Genomic DNA, 19,459 nt, shown 5'->3' on the forward strand with positions numbered 1-19,459 from the left:
GAAAATATCACAATCCTAAATATATATGCACCTAACACTGGAGATTCCAAATTTATAAAGCAATTACTAATAAACCTAAGAAATAAGGCAGACAGCAGCACAATAATAGTGAGGGATTTGAATACTCCACTGACAGCACTAGTCAACACAGCACAACACAGGTCATCAAGACAGAAAGTCAACAAAGAAACAATGGATTTAAACTATACCCTGGAATAAATGGGCTTAACAGATATATACAGAACATTCTACCCAACAACTGCAGAACATACATTCTATTCAACAGCAAATGGAACATTCCACAAGATAGACTATATGATAGGCCACAAAATGAGCCTCAATAAATTCAACAAAATTGAAATTATATCAAGCACTTTCTCAGACCACAGTGGAATAAAACTGAAAATCAACAGCAAAAGAAATATTCAAAACCATGCAAATATATGAAAATTAAACAACCTGCCCCTGAATGATCATTGGGTCAAAAATGAAATCAAGATGGAAATTTAAAAATTCAACTGAATGACAATAGTGACACAACCTATCAAAACCTCTGGGGTACAGCAAAGGTGGTGCTAAGAGGAAAGTTCATAGCCCTAAACACCTACATCAAAAACTCTGAAAGAGCACAAACAGACAATCTAGGGTCACACCTCAAGGAACTAGAAAAATAAGAACAAACTAAACCCAAACCCAGCAGAAGAAAGAAAATAGCCAATATCAGAGCAGAGCTAAATGAAATTGAGACAAAGAAACAAACAAACAAAAAATACAAAAGATAAATGAAACAAAAACTGGTTCTTTGAAAAGATAAATTAAATAACAGAATATTAGCAAGATTAACCAAGAAAAGAGAAAATACAAATAAGCTCAATTAGAAACAAAACAGAAGATATTACAACTGACACCACAGAAATACAAAAGATCATTCAAGGCTACTATGAACACCTTTATGCACAAAAACTAGAAAACCCAGAGGAAATGGATAAATTCCTGGAAAGATACAATCCTCTTAGTTTAAATTAGGAAGAATTGGGTACTCTGAGCAGACCAATAACAAGCAGTGAGGTTGAAATGTTAATAACAAAATTACCAACAAAAATGTCCAGGAGCAGACAGATTCACAGCAGAATTATACCAGACATTCAAAGAAGAATTGATATCAATACTACTGACACTATTCCATAAGATAGAGAAAGAGAGACCCTTCCCTAAATAATTATATGAAGCCAGTACCACCCTAATACCAAAACCAGGGAAGGATATAACCGAGAAAGAAAACTACAGACCAATATCTCTGATGAAGATAGATGCTAAAATCCTTGACAAAATACTAGCTAACTGAATCCAACAACATATTGAAAAGATAATCCATCATGATCAAGTGGGTTTCATACCGAGGATGCAGGGATGGTTTAACATATGCAAGTCAATAAATGTGATACACCGCATTAACAGAATTAAACACAAAAATCACACGATCATCTCAATAGCTGCAGAAAAAGCATTTGACAAAATCCAGCATCCCTTTATGATTAAAATTATCAGCAAAATCAGAATACAAGGGACATACCTCAATGTAGTAAAAGTCATTTATGACAAACCCATAGCTCACATAATACAGAATGAGGAAAAGTTGAAAGCATTCCCTCTGAGAAATGGAAGAAGACAAGGATGCCTAATCTTACCACTCTTCTTCAACACGGTACTGGAAGTGCTAGCCTAGGCAGAGCAATCAGACAAGAGAAAGAAATAAAAGGCATCAAATCAGTAAAGAGGAAGTCAAACTGTTGCTGTTTCCTGATGATATGACTGTTTACCTAGAAAACCCCAAAGACTCCTCCAGAAAGCTCCTAGAACTGATAAAAGAATTCAGCAATGTTTCCAGATACAAAACTAATGTACACAAATCAGTAGTTCTTCTCTACACCAACAGCAACCAAGCTGAGAATCAAATCAAGAACTCAACCCCTTTCACAATAGCTGCAAATAAAATAAAATAAAATAAAATAAAATACTTATGAAATATACCTAAGCAACAACGTGAAAGACCTCTACAAGGAAAAGTACAAAACACTGCTGAAAGAAATCATTGATGACACAAACAAATGGAAACACATTCCATGCTCATGGATGGGTAGAATCAATATTGTGAAAATAACCACACTGCCAAAAGCAATCTACAAATTCAATGCAATTCCCATCAAAATACCACCATCATTCTTCACAGAATTAGAAAAAAAAATCCTAAAATTCATATGGAACCAATAAAGAACACACACAGCCAAAGCAAGAGTAAGCAAAAAGAATGAATCTGGAGGCATTACATTACCTGATTTCAAACTATACTATAAGGCTGTAGTCACCCAAAACAGCGTGGTACCAGTATAAAAATAGGTGCATAGACCAGTAGAACAGAATAGAGAACTCAGAAATAAACCCAAATACTTACGGCCAACTGATCTTTCACAAAGCAAACAAAAACATGAAGTGGGGAAAGGACACCCTTTTCAACAAATGGTGCTGGGATAATTGGCTAGTCACATATAGGAGAATGAAACTGAATCCTCATCTCTCACTATATACAAAAATCAACTCATGATGGATTAAGGACTTGATTCTAAGACCTGAAAATAAAAAAATTCTGGAAGATAACATTGGAAAAACCCTTCTATACATTGGCTTAGGCAAGAATTTCATGACCAAGACCCCCCCAAAAATGCAATAAAAACAAAGATAAATTGCTGGAACTTAATTAAACTGAAGAACTTTTGCATGACAAAAGGAACATTGAGTAAAGAGACAACCCACAGAGTGGAAGAAAATCTTCACAATCTATACATCTGACAAAGGACTAATATCCAGAATCCACAAGGAACTCAAATAAATTAGCAAGAAAAAAACCAATCCCATCAAAAAGTGGGCTAAGATCACGAATAGACAATTCTTAAAAGAAGATATACAAATGGCCAACAAACATATGAAAACATGCTCAACATCACTATTGATCAGCGAAATGGCAATCAAAAGCCCAATGCGATACCACCTTACTCCTGCAAGGATGGCCATAATTTAAAAAATCAAAAAATAATAGATGTCATGGATGCAGTGAACAGGGAACACTTCTACGCTGCTGGTGGGAATATAAACTAGTACAGCCACTATGGAAAACAGTGTGGAGATTCCTTAAAGAACTAAAAGTAGAACTACCATTTGATCCAGCAATCCCACTACTGGGTATCTACCCAGAGGAAAAGAAGTCATTATACGAAAAAGCTACCTGCACATGCATGTTTATAGCAACACAATTCGCAACTGCAAAAATGTGGAACCAACCCAAATGCCCATCAATCATTGAGTGGATAAAGAAACTAATATATATGATGGAATATTTCTCAGCCATAAAAAGGAATGAATTAATGGCATTCACAGCGACCTGGATTAGATTGGAGACTATTATTCTCAGTGAAGTAACTCAGGAATGGAAAACCAAGAACTGTACGTTCTCACTCATAAGTGGAAGCTAAGTTATGAGGATGCAAAGGCATAAGAATGACACAATGGACTTTGGAGACTTGGGGGGAAAGGGTGGGAAGGGGGTGAGGGATAAAAGACCACAATTTGGGTGTAGCTTATACTGCTCAGGTGCACCCAAATCTCATAAATTACCACTAAAGAACTTACTCATGTAACCAAACACCACCTGTTCCCCAATAACCTATGAAAATAAAAAATTTCAATAAAAATAAAAATTAAAATGAACTGTACATATAAACACCGTTTTCTAGTTCTATACAACCACTTTACCTGTATACTGGAATTGAACAGTTAAATGGGTGGCAGATGGTGAGAGCCATGTTTCTCACTATTGGACTAAATGTTACAGCAAAGCAAGGCTCAAATAATCCTCGCCATAATGAATTAGAGGTAGAAACACCAATATAAACTAATGTTCAGTTTGATATAGACGCAGTTACATATATTAATATTTATAGATATGTGTGTATACATGAATTAATACACACACACACACATGCACATATAGACAGTAGAGAAACCTGAGAAATACCATCTCAGCCAGATGACCAAGATGAGTACCAATGGTGATAAATCATGTTGCTCAAATGTACTCTTGATATGGTTTGATAAGAATAGCACTTCATTTCTCATCTTCCTCCTCAAACTCCATAACCCCAGTCTCATCATGGAAAAACATCGGAAAAATCCAAGTTTAGTGTCATCCTATGAAATACCTGACCAGTAATCCTCAAAAATTTCAAAACAAGCAAAGTTTGAAAAACTGACATATCCAAAAGGAGCCTGAGACATGATGACTAATAGCATCGTGGCATCCAAACGAGATTCTGGAGCAGTAAAAGAACATTAGGTCATACTGATTTGTTATTTGTGGCAAATGTACTACACTAATATATGACATTAATGGGAGAAACGACGTGTGAAGCATATGGGAATATTCGTTATTATTTTCACATTTTTCATGTAAATTTGAAATTATTCTAAAATTAAGTTTTTAAAAAAAAATACATTGTTGAGATAATTTGAAGGAAACAAGTCACAGGCTGGAAGAAAATGTATGTGCATACCATATCTGATTAAAATAACTAATTTTCTGATGTTCCCCTTCCTGTGTCCATGTGTTCTCATTGTTCAATTCCCATCTATGAGTGAGAATATGCGGTGTTTGGTTTTTTGTTCTTGCATTAGTTTACTGAGAATGATGATTTCCAATTTCATCCATGTCCCTACAAAGGACATGAACTCATCATTTTTTATGGCTGCATAGTATTCCATGGTGTATATGCGCCACATTTTCTTAATCCAGTCTATCATTGTTGGACATTTGGGTCGGTTCCAAGTCTTTGCTATTGTGAATAATGCCACAATAAACATACGTGTGCATGTGTCTTTATAGCAGCATGATTTATAGTCCTTTGGGTATATACCCAGTAATGAGATGGCTGGGTCAAATGGTATTTCTAGTTCTAGATCCCTGAGTAATTGCCACAACCTAAAGTATAATAATAATAAAAAAAAATTAAATTAAAAAAAAAAAACTTGGATGAATTTCCAGGAAATTATGCTAAATAAAAAAAGCCAACTTGAAAAAAAAAAACCAACTAATTTTCTGAATGAAGAAATCTTAAAACACAAAAATAATTCCATAAATGCATACAATTATGATTTGTTAATCAAAAAAATTTTAATAAATAATTTTTAAAAACTTAAATCCCCAGCTGCTTGGGAGGCTGAGGCAGGAGAATCGCTTGAACCCGGAAGGCGGAGGTTGCAGTGAGCCAAGATCGTGCCACTGGCCTCCAGCCTGGCAACAGAGTGAGACTCCGTCTCAAAACAAAAACAACAACAACAACAACAAACTTCAGTCCTAAAAAAACACAGCAAAATGAAAAAACACATGAATAAAAAAATGTGCAAAAGATTTGAACAGACTTTTCACCAAAGAGGGCATACAGATTACAAAAATTCATATGAAAAAATGTTCGGTATCATTTGTCCTTAGGGGAAAATGCAGATAAAAGCCACAGTACGATTCCACTATACACTTATTAGAGTAGCTAAAATACAAAATCTGAAATTTCCAAATATTGGACAGTATGTGGAGCAACAGGAACTCTTATTCATTGCTCCAGAGAATAAAAATTGATACAGCTACTTGAGAAGACCGTTTCTTATAAAGACAGAATTACCTAAGTTGAAACAATCTTATACTTAGGTTTTACCCAAGCAAATTGAAAACTTACATTCACAAAGCAACCTTTACATGAATATTTATAGGAACTTTATTCATAATTGCCAAACAAGATGTGCTTCAAGATGTAAATGGACAAATAAACCTTGTTACATCCATACAATGGAATACTAGTGAGTGATAAAAAGAACTAGCTATTTATTCATATAACACGCATGGATCTTAAATGCATTTTGTTAAGCGAAGAAGCCAGATCCCAAAGACTAAATATTTTATGATTCTACTCATATGACATCCTGGAAAAGACAGTGATGTAGATACAAATAGAAAATCAGTAGTTGCCAGTAGTTTAGGAAGTGGAGGAAGTGGCTGAATACAAAGGGGCTGCACAGAAGAATTTTAGACTTACAGAACTGTTCTATATGATAGTTGAGTGGTAAATATATGACTGCACGCATTTGTTAAAATCCATACATCTGTACATCATAAAGAGTTAACTTTGATGTATGAAAACTTAAGTAATTCAACCAGCCATTGTATATTTAAAAGAATCACTGGCTGCTGAGAGAGGAATGAATGTTACAGGGGTAAACGAGGAAGGAGAGGCAGCAGTGTGGAAGCCTTTACCATAGTCTAGGTGAGAAATGATGTTAGCTTCACCCACAGAGGTAGTGATGGAGATCCCAAGCAAGGAGAGTCTGAGAAACTGGCACAGATAGGAAGAGGCTAAGGAGATGTGACCACTGAAAGCAGTGTGGTATACTGGAGGGCATAAAAAGGAAACTAGCTAAAAATTAGGTAAGGAATTATGAATAAACTATAAGTTTTTGTTAATAATGATGTATCAATATTGATTTATTAGTTAGTTGTAACAGATGTATCATAATAATGTAATCTGTTAACAATAGGAGAAACTCGTTGTGGGGCATATAGGAACTTTGCACCATCTGTGCCATTTTTCTGCATGATTCCACTCACATGATGTATATAAAGTGGTAGAAGTCACAAAAACAGAAAGTGGAATGGTTGTTGGCAGGGGATATAAGGAGAGAGAAATGGGAAGATGTTGTTCAATGGGCATAAAGTTTCGGTCATGCCAGACGAAAAAGTTATAGAAATTTTTTGTACAACATTGAGCATACACTTAACATGTTAAAAATTGTTAAGATGATAAATTTATGTGTTTTTAATCACAGTGAAAGAAAAACTGCACTAGAACACAAAGCCAGAGGTATTGATATCAAAACAAGTTAAGAGTGATGAATATTGAAAGGAAAGAGAACTTATTTGGTAACAATACAATCTACCCAGAAAATCAATAAATTAGGCATGGGGAAAATTCAAATACTTAAGAGACTTCCGAAAGATTGTGTATGGAATTCACTATAGCAAAATCAAGAGTGCTGCCCCACAAAATCAATAACTAATTAGAACATGTAATAGGAAATATCCCACTTACAACAGCAACAAAATCCATAAATTATCTAAGAAGCTTGACAAAATTGTTTAAGATCTTTATGCAGGCACCTAGAAGAGTTTCCTGATAGATTCAGGTGAAAAACAAAAGTCCCAAATAGATCAATATACCGTATTTGTCGATGGAAAACACAGCATTGTAAATATGTTAAATTTTTGTAATATTGTAATTTGTAATATTATAAATATTGTAAATAAGTCCTTAAATTATTTACAGATTTGGTGCCTTATCTATATTTGCCAAGATGACAAGCTTGGCCTACTATCTTCCTGGGAAACAGCCCCGGGAAATTATAGAAGGGAGAATGACAAACAAAGGAATTAAACTTGCTAACTATATTGTATTCATTTCTCAGGGCTGCCATAACAAATTGCCACATACTAAGTGGCTCAAAGCAACAGAAATTTACTCTCTCACAATTCTGTTCATCAGAATCTGAAATCAGTATCACTGGACTAAAATCATGATGTCAGGAGGACTCACTTTCTTCGTGCTTCAGGGGAGGATGTGTTTCTTGCCTTTCCAGCTTTTGATGGCTGCCACTATTTCTTGGTTTATGGCCTCATCACTCTAATTTCTGCCACCATCTTCATGATGCTTCTTCTGAGTATGTGAGAAATTTCTCCGCCTCTCATTTATTAGGACACTTGTGATGTATTTTGGGTCTACCTGGATAATCCAAGTTAATGTCCTCAGCAGAAGATCCTTAATTTAATTACATTTGCATAGACCTTTTTTCCAAATAAGGTAACATTTATATTTTCAAAAATTGGGAACTTATAGCTTTCAGAAGCCATTTTCTAGAATACCATAGTCTATTATCTAGCACCCAGAGATTCACATCCATCCCACATGCTATATACATTCACACTATCCCAGCATCTGAAAAAGTCTCAATCTGTTACAGCATCAACTCAAGTCTAAAATCTCATCTAGATAACTTTAGCTCAAAAGTCCCAAATCTGAATCATCTAAATATGGTATAGGCATGATCCATTCTGGGGCATAATTTTCGTCTCTATCTCTGAACCTGTGTAACAAAAAAACAAGTTAGCTGTTCCCAAAATACAATGGTGGAACTGGCATAGTGTAACATTTATAAACATTCACATTTCTAAAGAAGATGAGAGGAAAGAAGAGACCACATTTCCAAATCATTTAAAAATGCAGCAGGACAAATTCCATCAGGTTTAAAATCCTGTGAATAATCCTGTCATGATTCAAGGCTTTAATCACTGGGTCCAAGTCTTTGCTTCTGGAGTTATCCATCTTTTTTCTTGAAAGGTAGCACATGTGTACTGATGAGTAGTTCTATCAATCTGTTTTCCACCCGTAAAATTTTAAAAATTCAATAGCCTTCCTTCATTTCATATCGTCTTTGTCCCTTTCAGTCCCATCTGGAAGTGTTTCTGTTGATATACCTTTCTTAAAAACTTTGTGGGCCTCCCATGTATGTCACAGGGATTCACTCCATTTTAAAAGATGGTCCTCCCAAGATATTGCCTGGAAAATCTCAACTCCATTCCTGGCTTCTAATGGTTGAGTGTATTCATGAGTTGCACACATAATTTCTTCAGCATTGGCCTTCTCTGCAGAGCATACTTTCTTAACAGTAAATATAATTCAGCAATTTTTGAAACCTGGTAAGTTGAGAATTTCCCAAATCAAGGGCTGGTTCAAATTTGCTTAATAGTTTTTGCCTCAATTTATCTCTCTCCTGTCACACTTTACTATAAGCAGCAAGGAGAACCTAGGGAGAATTCATTCCTTGACTCTTCCAGTTTCTGGTGGCTGCATCGGACCCCATCACTCCAATCTTCATGGACAGTATCTTCCAATCTCTCTGGTTCATCTTCACTTCACCTTCTCCTCGGTGTGTGTCAAATCTCCCTCTGCCCCCCTCTCAAGAATGCCAGTGATTGTATTTATGGCTCACCCATGTAATTCAAATAATCTTCTTATGACAAGACCCTTAATCACACTTGCAAATACCCCTTTCTCAAATAAGGCAACATTTACAGGTTCAAGAGACTGGAATCCGATATCTTGAGAGGCTCACCACAAATAACATCAATATCTAAACAACATGAGAAATGCTTGGAAGTGGCTGAAGATTGTGTTGAATCGGTATTTGTGTTTGGAATGAGAGTAGAGGGAGGTGGAAGTGAATTTGGGGAAAGTCTGCAACCTGCAATAGATACTAGATGACAGAATAGATATGCTATGGTCTGAATGTGTCCCTCCAAAATTCATATGTTGAACCATAATTACCAATATGATAGTGTTAAGAGGTGGGGACTTTAAGAGTTGAATAGGCAATGAGGGCCCTACCCTCCTGGGTGGTATTAATGCTATCAACTAAAAAAAAGAATCACAAGATCTATACATTTAGAAAAGAAGATTCTATTTCTTATAAAAGATTAGAACCTGCAAGGTGGCCATCCCACAGACGGGCAAGCATAGGCACTAGTAAACACCAGACACAGGCACTTAGAAGGAGGAAGGGTTAAGGTAGAAGCTTTATGCCGAATGGATTCGCTAAACATACATATTCAATAGGTTATAGGAGTAGTTATGAATATTTATGAAGGTGGTTCTGATACATGCATATTGAACAAACATGCATGTTACATATGACCCATGTTCACCTTAGGGTAAAGACTTAACATTTAAATGTATACAACTGCAAACTAGCCAGAACCAGTCCATTGTGAATAGAATGTTATTGAAATCAGTCTCTTGTCCAATCAGAGCTCTAGTTATGACTGCTGGAAGAGGGGAGTCAGTTAGTCAGTGCCTGTGAGCTAGATGAGCTGTTATTGTTTCAATACTGCTAATCTTGAGGCCAGTGCTTGTTCAGCTGGTAGAGAAAGAGAAAAACCTTGTGGCAGTTAGAACATAAATTATTCTTTAAGTGTAGAAGGTACATGACTTAACCTTTGCCTGGCACATCCATTAAGTCTTACTTATAATTTGGTATCTTATTGCCACAAAGAGTTGGTGCTGTCAGTCGTATGATCTCTATTTTAATATTAATGCTGGTTAGTGGTTGTGCATAAACTACAAAGGGAGGGGATATAATGAGACATGTCCAACTTCCTGTTTCCATCATGGCCAGGAACTCAGTTCTTAAGAATTCTCTGGGGTCGGTCCCCTTGGCCAAGAGGAGTCCATTCAGTCTGTTGGGGAGGGAGATTTAGGATTGTATTTTTAATTTACAGTGCCTTTACAAAAGTGCTTGAGAGAGAGAGTTCAGCCCCATTTTGCCCTTCCATCTCTTCTGCAATGTGATTACACTGCTTTCATCCCTTTTTGCTCTTTTTGCCCTTCTGCTTTCCATCATGGGAAGACGCAGCAAGAAGGCTCCATCTTGGAAGCAGAGACTAGAACCTCACTAGACAACAAACCTGCCAGTGCCTTGATTTTAGACTTCTGAGGCTTCAGAACTGTGAGAAATAAACCTTTATTATTTAAAAATCACTCAGTCTCAGATGTTTTGTTATAGTAGCAGGAAAGAACAAAGACAAGGTAGCAGGAAAGATTTTAAACTTTGGTCTCTGCTTCACCGCATAATTCTGAGGCAGTCCCTCCAAATACAAGTGCCATTAGCCATGGGCTAATATCAGGACAGAAGGAAAGATGGAATGGACTGAAGCAGTATGACTTGAGTCTGTATTGACAACCACCTGAAACCACTTTACAGGGGGAGAACTATTCTTTTAAAAAATTTATTATTTTAAGTGTATAAAAAATGGAGTACAAATAAAATAGCAACTATCGTAGTAAATCACACATGGGGTAGGTGTTCTTTCGTGTGTGTGTGTGTGTGTGTATGTATTCTACATATAAGCTTTGTAGAGATGTAAAATACATTTCATACCAAAAATGAGAGTTAAAAAACTAAAAATCATTGCATCGAATAATGCAATGTTAACTTCAAAAGAGCAGGACCTTTCAAGATGATGAAGAGATAAGCCACAAACTGGGAGAAAATATTTGCAACCGACATATCTGAAAAAGGACTGTTATCCAAAATATACAAAGAATTCTTCAAAACTCAACATTAAAAAACAAAAACCTGATTTTAAAATGGGTCAAAGACCCGAACTGATAGCTCACCAAAGAAGCTACACAGATGGCAAATAAGCATATGAAAAGATGCTCCACATCATACATCATCAGGGAAATTCAAATTAAAGCAACAAAAATAGAGCACTACACATCTATTAAAATGGCAAAAATTCAGAAAACTAACAACAGCAAATGCTGGCAAGGATGTGGAGCAACAGGAAATTTGACTCATTGCTGGGGGAAAGGCAAAGGGTACAGCAATTTGGAGGAAAGTTTGGCAGTTTATTGAAAAATTAAACATACCCTTACCCTACAATCCAGCAACTGCACTTCTTGATGTTTACCCAAAAGGGCTGAAGACTTATGTCCACACAAAAACCTACACACAAATATTTACTGCAGCTTAATTGCCAAAATTTGGAAGTAACAAAGATGTCATTCAAAAACCGTGGCCCATCCAGGCAGTAGAATATTATTCAGTGCTAAAAGGAAATGAATTATTAAGCCATGAAAACAACATAGAAGAAACTTAAATGCATACTACTAAGTAGCAGAAGCCAAATTGAAAAGCCTTTTATTGCATGATTCTAAGTATATGACATTCTGGAAAAGGCAAAACTATGGGAACAGTATAGAGATGGGTGGTTGGAGAGGTTGGGAGGAATGAGGGATGAATAGGTGAAACACTGAGGATTTTCAGGACAGTGAAACTATGCTGTTTATGATACAACAATGGTGGATACATGTCATTATTCTTTTGTTCAAACCTGTACAATATCCGGCACCAAGAGTGAACTATAATGTATACTGTGGGTTTGGATGATATGATGTGTCAATGTAGGTTCATCATCTGTAACAAATGTCCCACGGTAGTAGAGGATGTTGATAATAGGAGAGACTATGCATTTGTAGGGGCAAAGTGTACATGGCAGTGGTCCCCAAACTTTTTGGCACCAAGGACCGGTTTTGGGGAAGACAATTTTTCCACGAAGAGGAGCGGGGAGGATGGTTTCAGGATGAAACTGTTCCACCTCAGATTATCAGGCATTAATTAGATTCTCATAAAGAGCGTGCAACCTAGATCCCTCACATGTGCAGTTCACAACAGGGTTCGCACTCCTGTGAAAATCTAATGCCACCACTGATCTGACAGGAGGCGGAGATCAGGCAATAATGCTTGCCTGCTGCTCATCCCCTGCTGTGCTGCCCTGTTCCTAACAGGCCACAGACTGGTACTGGTCTGCGCACCGGGGATTGGGAACCCCTGGTATACGGGGCATCCATATACCTTCATCTCAATGTTGTTGTGAATCTAAAATGCTCTAAAACCATAAAGTCTTTTTTAAAAAATGAATTGGCCACAAAATGTCATAAAGTGTAGCAGATTAAAGTACTTTTTTGAAGTCGTGAAAACAAAGAGCATGGCCTTCCAAAATCAGGCTGTTCAGCCTCTTCCATGTAGAAAATAAATATTTCAGAACAAAAGGCTTTGAAAGTCTAAATCTGCCTGGTGAAGTGACCCCAGAAAAAGGTGTGCTTCTTCTGTAACAGATCACTTCATATCATGTGTGCTGCTGCTCTCCCTTCTAGCATCTAGCCTGGGAGCTGAAAACATCCTCTGTAAGAGTTACAGGTATATAAATGCTCAGAGCTGAAAGGGTGTGGTTTCTCTCATGGAATGTTTAATCCAGGATCCAGGACCTAAGACAAGGACCCTCAAGAATGAAGAGTGGAGTTTGCTATGGGATGGGGAAGAGATACACCCACCTCAGAACATGAGGTCCTTGGTTTGAGGTAAATGGACTCCAGTTTGCAGAGGGAGGAGGCCAACTCAGTGTCAGAAGTCAAGGTGATGATACTGAGGAAGGCTAAGCAGAATCCCCACCACAGAAGAGTCTGGGCTACAGGCCCGTCCTGCCTTAGCTGTTAGCCTTAGAAGGCTTTGGGGACATGATGGCCCTCAACCTGATTTCCACCCTGAGAGGGGAGCAGTTTCAGGGAAGTGAAGGTCTTGGTCTAACGGGGTAGGACTCAGGTCAGCAAAGGTAGGAGTTCCAGGCCCTTCAAGGTGAGGACCCTTATTGGGGGCTGAGTTAACCTCCCACCCTCTGAAGGGGCCCCACCAAAATGCAAATTTGTTGTTAGCCTTTGGAGGTCCCTGGCTGTCAGGAACAGGCAGGCGCCAATACCCACCTTCTCTGCAGTTCTGTGAAGGACGTCTCAGGTAGACTGGGGAAAAGGCCTTGTGAAGAAGGGGAGTTGAGGTCCTGTAATGAGAAAATATGTATACTTTGAAAAGGACTGATGGTAACCCTTAACCCAGAACAAAGAGAATACCACAGAATCTTATGCTGCCCAGCTCTGGTGGCCTCTTGTACAGGCATGTCAGGCTGAAGCCCCACCAGTTTGGTGGTCTTAGTGAAGTAAAGGCATCAATGAGGGGTGTGGCCTCTGGTGGACAAAAAAAAACAGGCCCCAGGTATTGCCAGAAATCAAAGTGAGGCCACTGAGCTAGGTCTAAGGGGTTTTTCCACCCCAAGTGGAAGGGGAGTTATGTTGCCCTGCTCTTGTTGTCAGCCCTGAGAAACCTCAGGCAGAGTGCCCAGAAGTGGTGTAACTTTTTTTTTTTTTTTTTTTTTTTTTTGGAGATGGAGTCTCACTGTGTCACCCAGCCTGGTGTGCACTGGTGCGATCTCAACTCACTGCAACCTCTGCCTCCTGGGTTCAAGTAATTCTTCTGCCTCAGCCTCCCGAGTAGCTGGGACTACAGGCACATGCCACCACGCCTGGCTAATTTTTGTATTTTTAGTAGAGACAGTATTTTGGCATGTTGGCCAGGCTGGTCTTGAAGTCCTGACCTCAGCCTCCCAAAGTGCTAGGATTACAGGCATGAGCGACCGTGCCCGTCCAATGTGGTGTATTTCTTTCTTCTTCTTCTTCTTTTTTTTTTTTAATTATGCTTTAAGTTCTAGGGTACATGTGCACAACGTGCAGTTTTGTTACATAGGTATACATGTGCCATTTTGGTTTGCTACACCCATTAACTCGTCATTTACATTAGGTATTTCTCCTAATGCTATCCTTCCCCCTGTCCCCCACCCCATGACAGGCCCCAGGGTGTGATGTTCCCCACCCTGTGTCCAAGTGTTCTCATTGTTCAATTCCCACCTTTGAGTGAGAACACGCAGTGCTTGGTTTTCTGTCCTTGTGATGGTTTGCTGAGAATGATGGTTTCCAGCTGCATCCATGTCCCTGCAAAGACATGAACTCATCATTTTTTATGGCTGCACAGTATTCCATGGTGTATATGTGCCACATTTTCTTTATCCAGTCTATCATTGATGGACATTTGGGTTGGTTCCAAGTCTTTGCTATTGTGAACGGTGCCACAATAAACATACATGTGCATGTGTCTTTATAGTAGCATGATTTGTAATCCTTTGGGTATATACCCAGTAATGGGATGGCTGGGTCAAATGGAATTTCTAGTTCTAGATCCTTGAGGAATCACCACACTGTCTTCCACAATGGTTGAACTAGTTTACAGTCCCACCAACAGTGTAAAAGCATTCCTATTTCTCCACATCCTTTCCAGCATCTGTTGTTTCCTGACTTTTTAATGATCGCCATTCTAACTGGTGTGAGATGGTATCTCATTGTGGTGTATCTTAACTTTCACTTTGGAAGTCTGAGGGAAGGGAAGCTTCCTCTGAGGCGGCAGGCTCAACTTAGGCAAGCAGAAGAAGAGTCCCAGACCCTGTCAGGCTCCAAGGTGAGGCCCGGAAGAAGAAGTAAGGGAACCGCTCACCACACTGGAAGGGTTTCCTCCAGCTTCACCTTGCCCCTGGATGTGAATGCCTCCAGGTAGGGTTCCGGGATTTGGTGTGTCCAGCCTTTCATCTTTAGAGTCGCACAGAGGAAGGAGGCGTCTTCTGAGAGGACTGGAGTTGGCTTGGCAGAGGGAAGAGTCCCAGGCTCTCCAGGTATTAAGGTGAGGGCCCTGAAGAAAGACAGAGGAGATGTCTTACCGCAGAGAGAGGACGACCCAGCTCCCTGCTCCTTCTCTCAGCCCTGCGATGCTGCAGACAGGGTTCCTGGATGTGGTGTATCTGGGCGTCCATCTTTGGAGTCTGAGGTAGGTGAAGCTTTATTTGAGAGGTGTAGACTCAGGTCAGGAGAAGGAGTCGTCCTAGGCAGTGCCAGACATCAAGATGGGGACCCTTACGGAGGGCTGAAGGGATCTCCCATCAGACAAAACGAAGCCCATAGAAACTCATTCCTGCTGTCAGCCCTGGGAGGCTCCAGTCAAGCAGACACACCTTCCCCTATTCTCCGCACTTCCTTGTTGGAGAGATAGGAACCTTCACTTGAGGGCCGCATCCTAAGTTCAGCAGAAGGGAGGCAGTGCAAGTCCTGTCGGGAGTAACTAGGATGACTTTGGGAAGAACTGAGGAGACTCCACCTCAGAACCCAATGGGATCACCACAGAAATTCACCCTAATCCTCACTGTCAGCCTGAGGACCCCAGGAAATACTCTCTGGCTGAGCGTCCTCTTTTACATGCATCATACACAGATTGGGTGTTTTAGGGGGATGAGAGCCTTGGTCTGAATGGCCAAGCTTCTGCTCATCGTGGGGAGGAGTCGCAGGCACTGCTAGGCATAAAGGCAAGGACCCTTAGGTAGGGCTGAGAGGACCTCCCACCCCAGATAGAGAGGGCACCACAGAAACCTCCCCTTCTCTGAAAGGCCTCAAGCTTCGCTCTAAGGCAGAGGTCCCCCCACTCCACTCATCCCCCTCATTTCCTTGTCTGGCCCATCTGGGATATGGGCACCTTAGCATAAGAGAAGTATCCTCTAGTCAGAAAAAAGAATGGGTCGCAAGCCCTGTTGGGAGTAAAAATACCCCCAACTCAGAACCCAAAGGGAGCCACACAGATACCTGCCCTGACCCTGCTATGAGCCCTGGTAGAATTTATTCAGGTCTGTTAGGCTGAGGCCCTAACTCATTTCCTTCATGGTGATCTTAGTTAAGTTAAGGGCATTAGACAGGGTGCAGCTTCCGGTCAACAGAGCGGGGAGCCCAGCCCTGCCAGGAGTCAAGGTGAGAACTCAGAGAATGGACTGATGAGGCCTCCAACTGGAAGTAGAGGGACTCAAACCATGTCCTGCTCCTGCAGCCAGCCCTGGGATACCCTGAGTAAGACTGTTAGGCATAGGCACCTCCCTCCAACCTTCCACTTCCCTCACTTGCTTGTCTGGCATGTCTGGCCGTGGAAGCCATGGCCTGAGGGAGGTATCCTCAGGAGAGCAGAAGGAAAGCAATGCAAACCCTGTCATGAGTAAATATGAGTCCCTTTGGGAGAATTGAGGGCAAATCTTACTCCAGACAAAGGAAGTTTCCATCAAAACCTGCCCCACACCTATTGTCGGCCCTAGTAGCCCCCAGGGAGGTCTGTCTGTAAGTCTCCCCTCATTTTCCACTGACCTGAGAGTCTCAAGGAGCAGAAGGCCTTTGTCTGGGACAGCCAAATTCAGGTCACCAGAGGGAGGAGTCCCAGGCCCTGCTGGGCATGGAGGTGAGGACCCTGAAGGATAACTGAGTGTACCGACCACCCAAGCACATATTAAGTCCAGCCCCTACTATCAGCCTAGGAATTCCCGGGCAGGGGTGGCTGTATGTGGTACTTCTTCACTTTTGTCTCATTGGTCTCAGGGAAGTGAAGGCCTTAGTCTAAGGGGGCAGCTTCACATCAGTAGAGGAAGCTACATCTAGTCAGCCCAGGAAGGAGAACTAGGTTATACCAAGAGTCCAAGTGAGGATCCTGAATGAGGATTGAGGGGACCCCCTGCCACCTTCATAGAGTTGAGGCACCTGCCCTACACTGTTCCTTCCCCGGGAGGCCCTGGAGCATGGTGTCCAGATGTGCTGTGCCCTCCCTCCCAATAGCTGGACTCAGTCCAGCAGAGGGAGGAATTTCAGGCCCTTCCAAGAGTCAATTTGAGGATGGAGGGGACTTGACAAAAACAGATGGGCCCAGCCCTTCCTGCCCTGGTGTTAGCCATGGTAGGACCCAGGAGTAGTGGGGGATCCACTCCAAAGCTGTGAGGACCTCAGAGTCTGGCCCCATCCCACCTATCAGCCCTGAAGGGGCCCCCTGAACTCCTCTTACAGGGGATCCAGGAACTGGAAGTGAAGGCCTTGATATGAGGCATGTGTCCTCAGCTCACAGAGTAGAGGAGATCCAGTCAATGCCAGGAGTCATGATGAAGTGCAGGATGGGAGACCTGTGGGGCCCTAGAGCACTAAAAGAGGACCTGTTAAGACAGTATTTATCAGAATGACAAGTTTAAGTTTTTCACACTCTTCCTCTCCCCCAGTCCAGTTGGCTTCATCAGCCATCTCCTGCCCATGCTCCTCAGGCTGCCCCCGAAACAAGTCAAGATGCCTCACAGCCAAAAGAGTCGGCACTGCGAGCTTGAGCAAGGGCTTCAGGCCCCCAAAGAGGCACAGGGCCTTGTGGGTGTGCAGGTTGCTGAAGCTGAGAAGGTGAATACCACAGCCTCCTCCTCTTCCTCTACTCTGATCCAGGGCACCTTGGAGAAGGTGTCTGCTTCTGGAACACCAGGTACTCCCCAGAGTTCTCAGAAAGTCTGCTCCTCCTGCACTACCATCAAAGCCACTCCATGGAATCAATCTGATGAGAGTTCCAGAAGCCTGGAAAAGAAGGATCCAGGTGCCTCCCAGGCCCTGCCAGAGCCCGAGTCCTTGCTTGGTAGCATGCTAGAGAAGAAGGTGGATGAATTGGTGAAATTCCTGAGTGTCAAGTATACAACAAAACAGCCCATCACAGAAGCAGAAATGGTGAAGGGTGTCATCAAAGAGCACAAGGATCACTTCCCTCCGATCTTTATGCAAGCCCATGAATGCATGCAGATTGTCTTTGGCATTGACATGAAGGAGGTGGACCCCATCAGCCACTCCTGTGTGCTCCTCAAATCACTAGACCTCACCTACGATAGGAGGCTGAGCGATGACCAGGGAATGCCCAAGAGCGGCCTCCTGATTCTTATCTTGGGTGTGATCTTAATGGAGGCCAACTGTGCCTCTGAAGAGAAGATCTGGGAAGTGCTGAATATTATCAGGGTGTATGCTGGGTGGGAGGATTTCATCTATGGGGAGCCCAGGAAGCTCATCACCAGAGATTTGGTGCAGGAAAAATACCTGGAGTGCTGTCAGGTATCCAACAGTGATCCTCCAAGATACAAATTCCCGTGGGGCCCAAGGGCTCATGCCGAAACCACCAAGATGAAAGTCCTGGAGTTTTTCTCCAGAGTCAGTGGGAATGATGCCAGTTCCTTTCCACTCCTGTATGAGGAAGCTTTAAGAGATGAGAAAGAGAAAGCTCAGGCTATAATTGCCACCATGGGTGGTACTACTCTTATGGCCAGCGCACATTCCCGGGCCAAGTCCAGCAGCTTCTCTTGCCCTAAGTGAAGTCTCAGGCAGAGTCTTCACTCTGTGTTTGAAAAGAGAAGACAAGGTTTTAAGTAGTGAAGGGCTGATTGCAGATTTTTATCTTTTTGTTTGTTTGTTTGTTTTTGCTTTTTGGTATTTTTCAAATGTTTCTCTTAAAAGGCTTATTAGCTTCAGAATGCAGATTCATGAATGACATTGGTCACACATTTGTTACTGTTTATCAGGTTTAAAAATAAAAGTTTTTCTATTATATAAACCAAAGGGGGGAAGCTTCCGTCTTATTTTGTGATCTGGAATAAGATAACATGGTGTTGGAATAGGAATTTTCTCAGAAATGTGTAACAGCCTAGCAATAAAATTAATGAGATCAATAAATACAGGAAAAACATAGAAGATGGTTAATTGTGGGATTTATGTATGCCTCTTAATCTGTGGTTTTGTATTAAAGATTTATACCTGAATTATTTGGCTTATTCAAGAATGCATGAGAAAATAAATCTTATTAAATATGAGCCCCAGTTCACTGGCTTATTTATTCCCCAAACATTAATTGAGCATCTGCCCTTTGTAAGGCACTATGTTAATAGTGGGGATTCCAGGTTAAGTGAGGAGGTTGGCAAGATGCCCTTTAAGACCTAAAGAGCAAGTCCAAAGAAGGAGTGAGGAAGTGGGACTTCAGATTAAACAGTCAAGAATAAATGCTT

At 40.8% G+C, this 19,459-nt stretch overlaps 1 protein-coding gene across 1 annotated transcript; it reads left to right on the forward strand.

Moving 5' to 3' along the window:
• The first annotated feature begins 17,720 nt into the window (after positions 1–17,720).
• LOC100444595 (putative MAGE domain-containing protein MAGEA13P) lies at positions 17,721–18,773 on the forward strand. Its single transcript, XM_009235321.3, has one exon. It carries the CDS (start codon positions 17,721–17,723, stop codon positions 18,771–18,773), a length of 1,053 nt encoding a protein of 350 aa, XP_009233596.3.
• The last annotated feature ends 686 nt before the right edge of the window (positions 18,774–19,459 follow it).

The sequence above is a fragment of the Pongo abelii genome, chromosome X (genome assembly GCF_028885655.2).
Source record: "Pongo abelii isolate AG06213 chromosome X, NHGRI_mPonAbe1-v2.0_pri, whole genome shotgun sequence".
Taxonomy (NCBI): Eukaryota; Metazoa; Chordata; class Mammalia; order Primates; family Hominidae; genus Pongo; species Pongo abelii.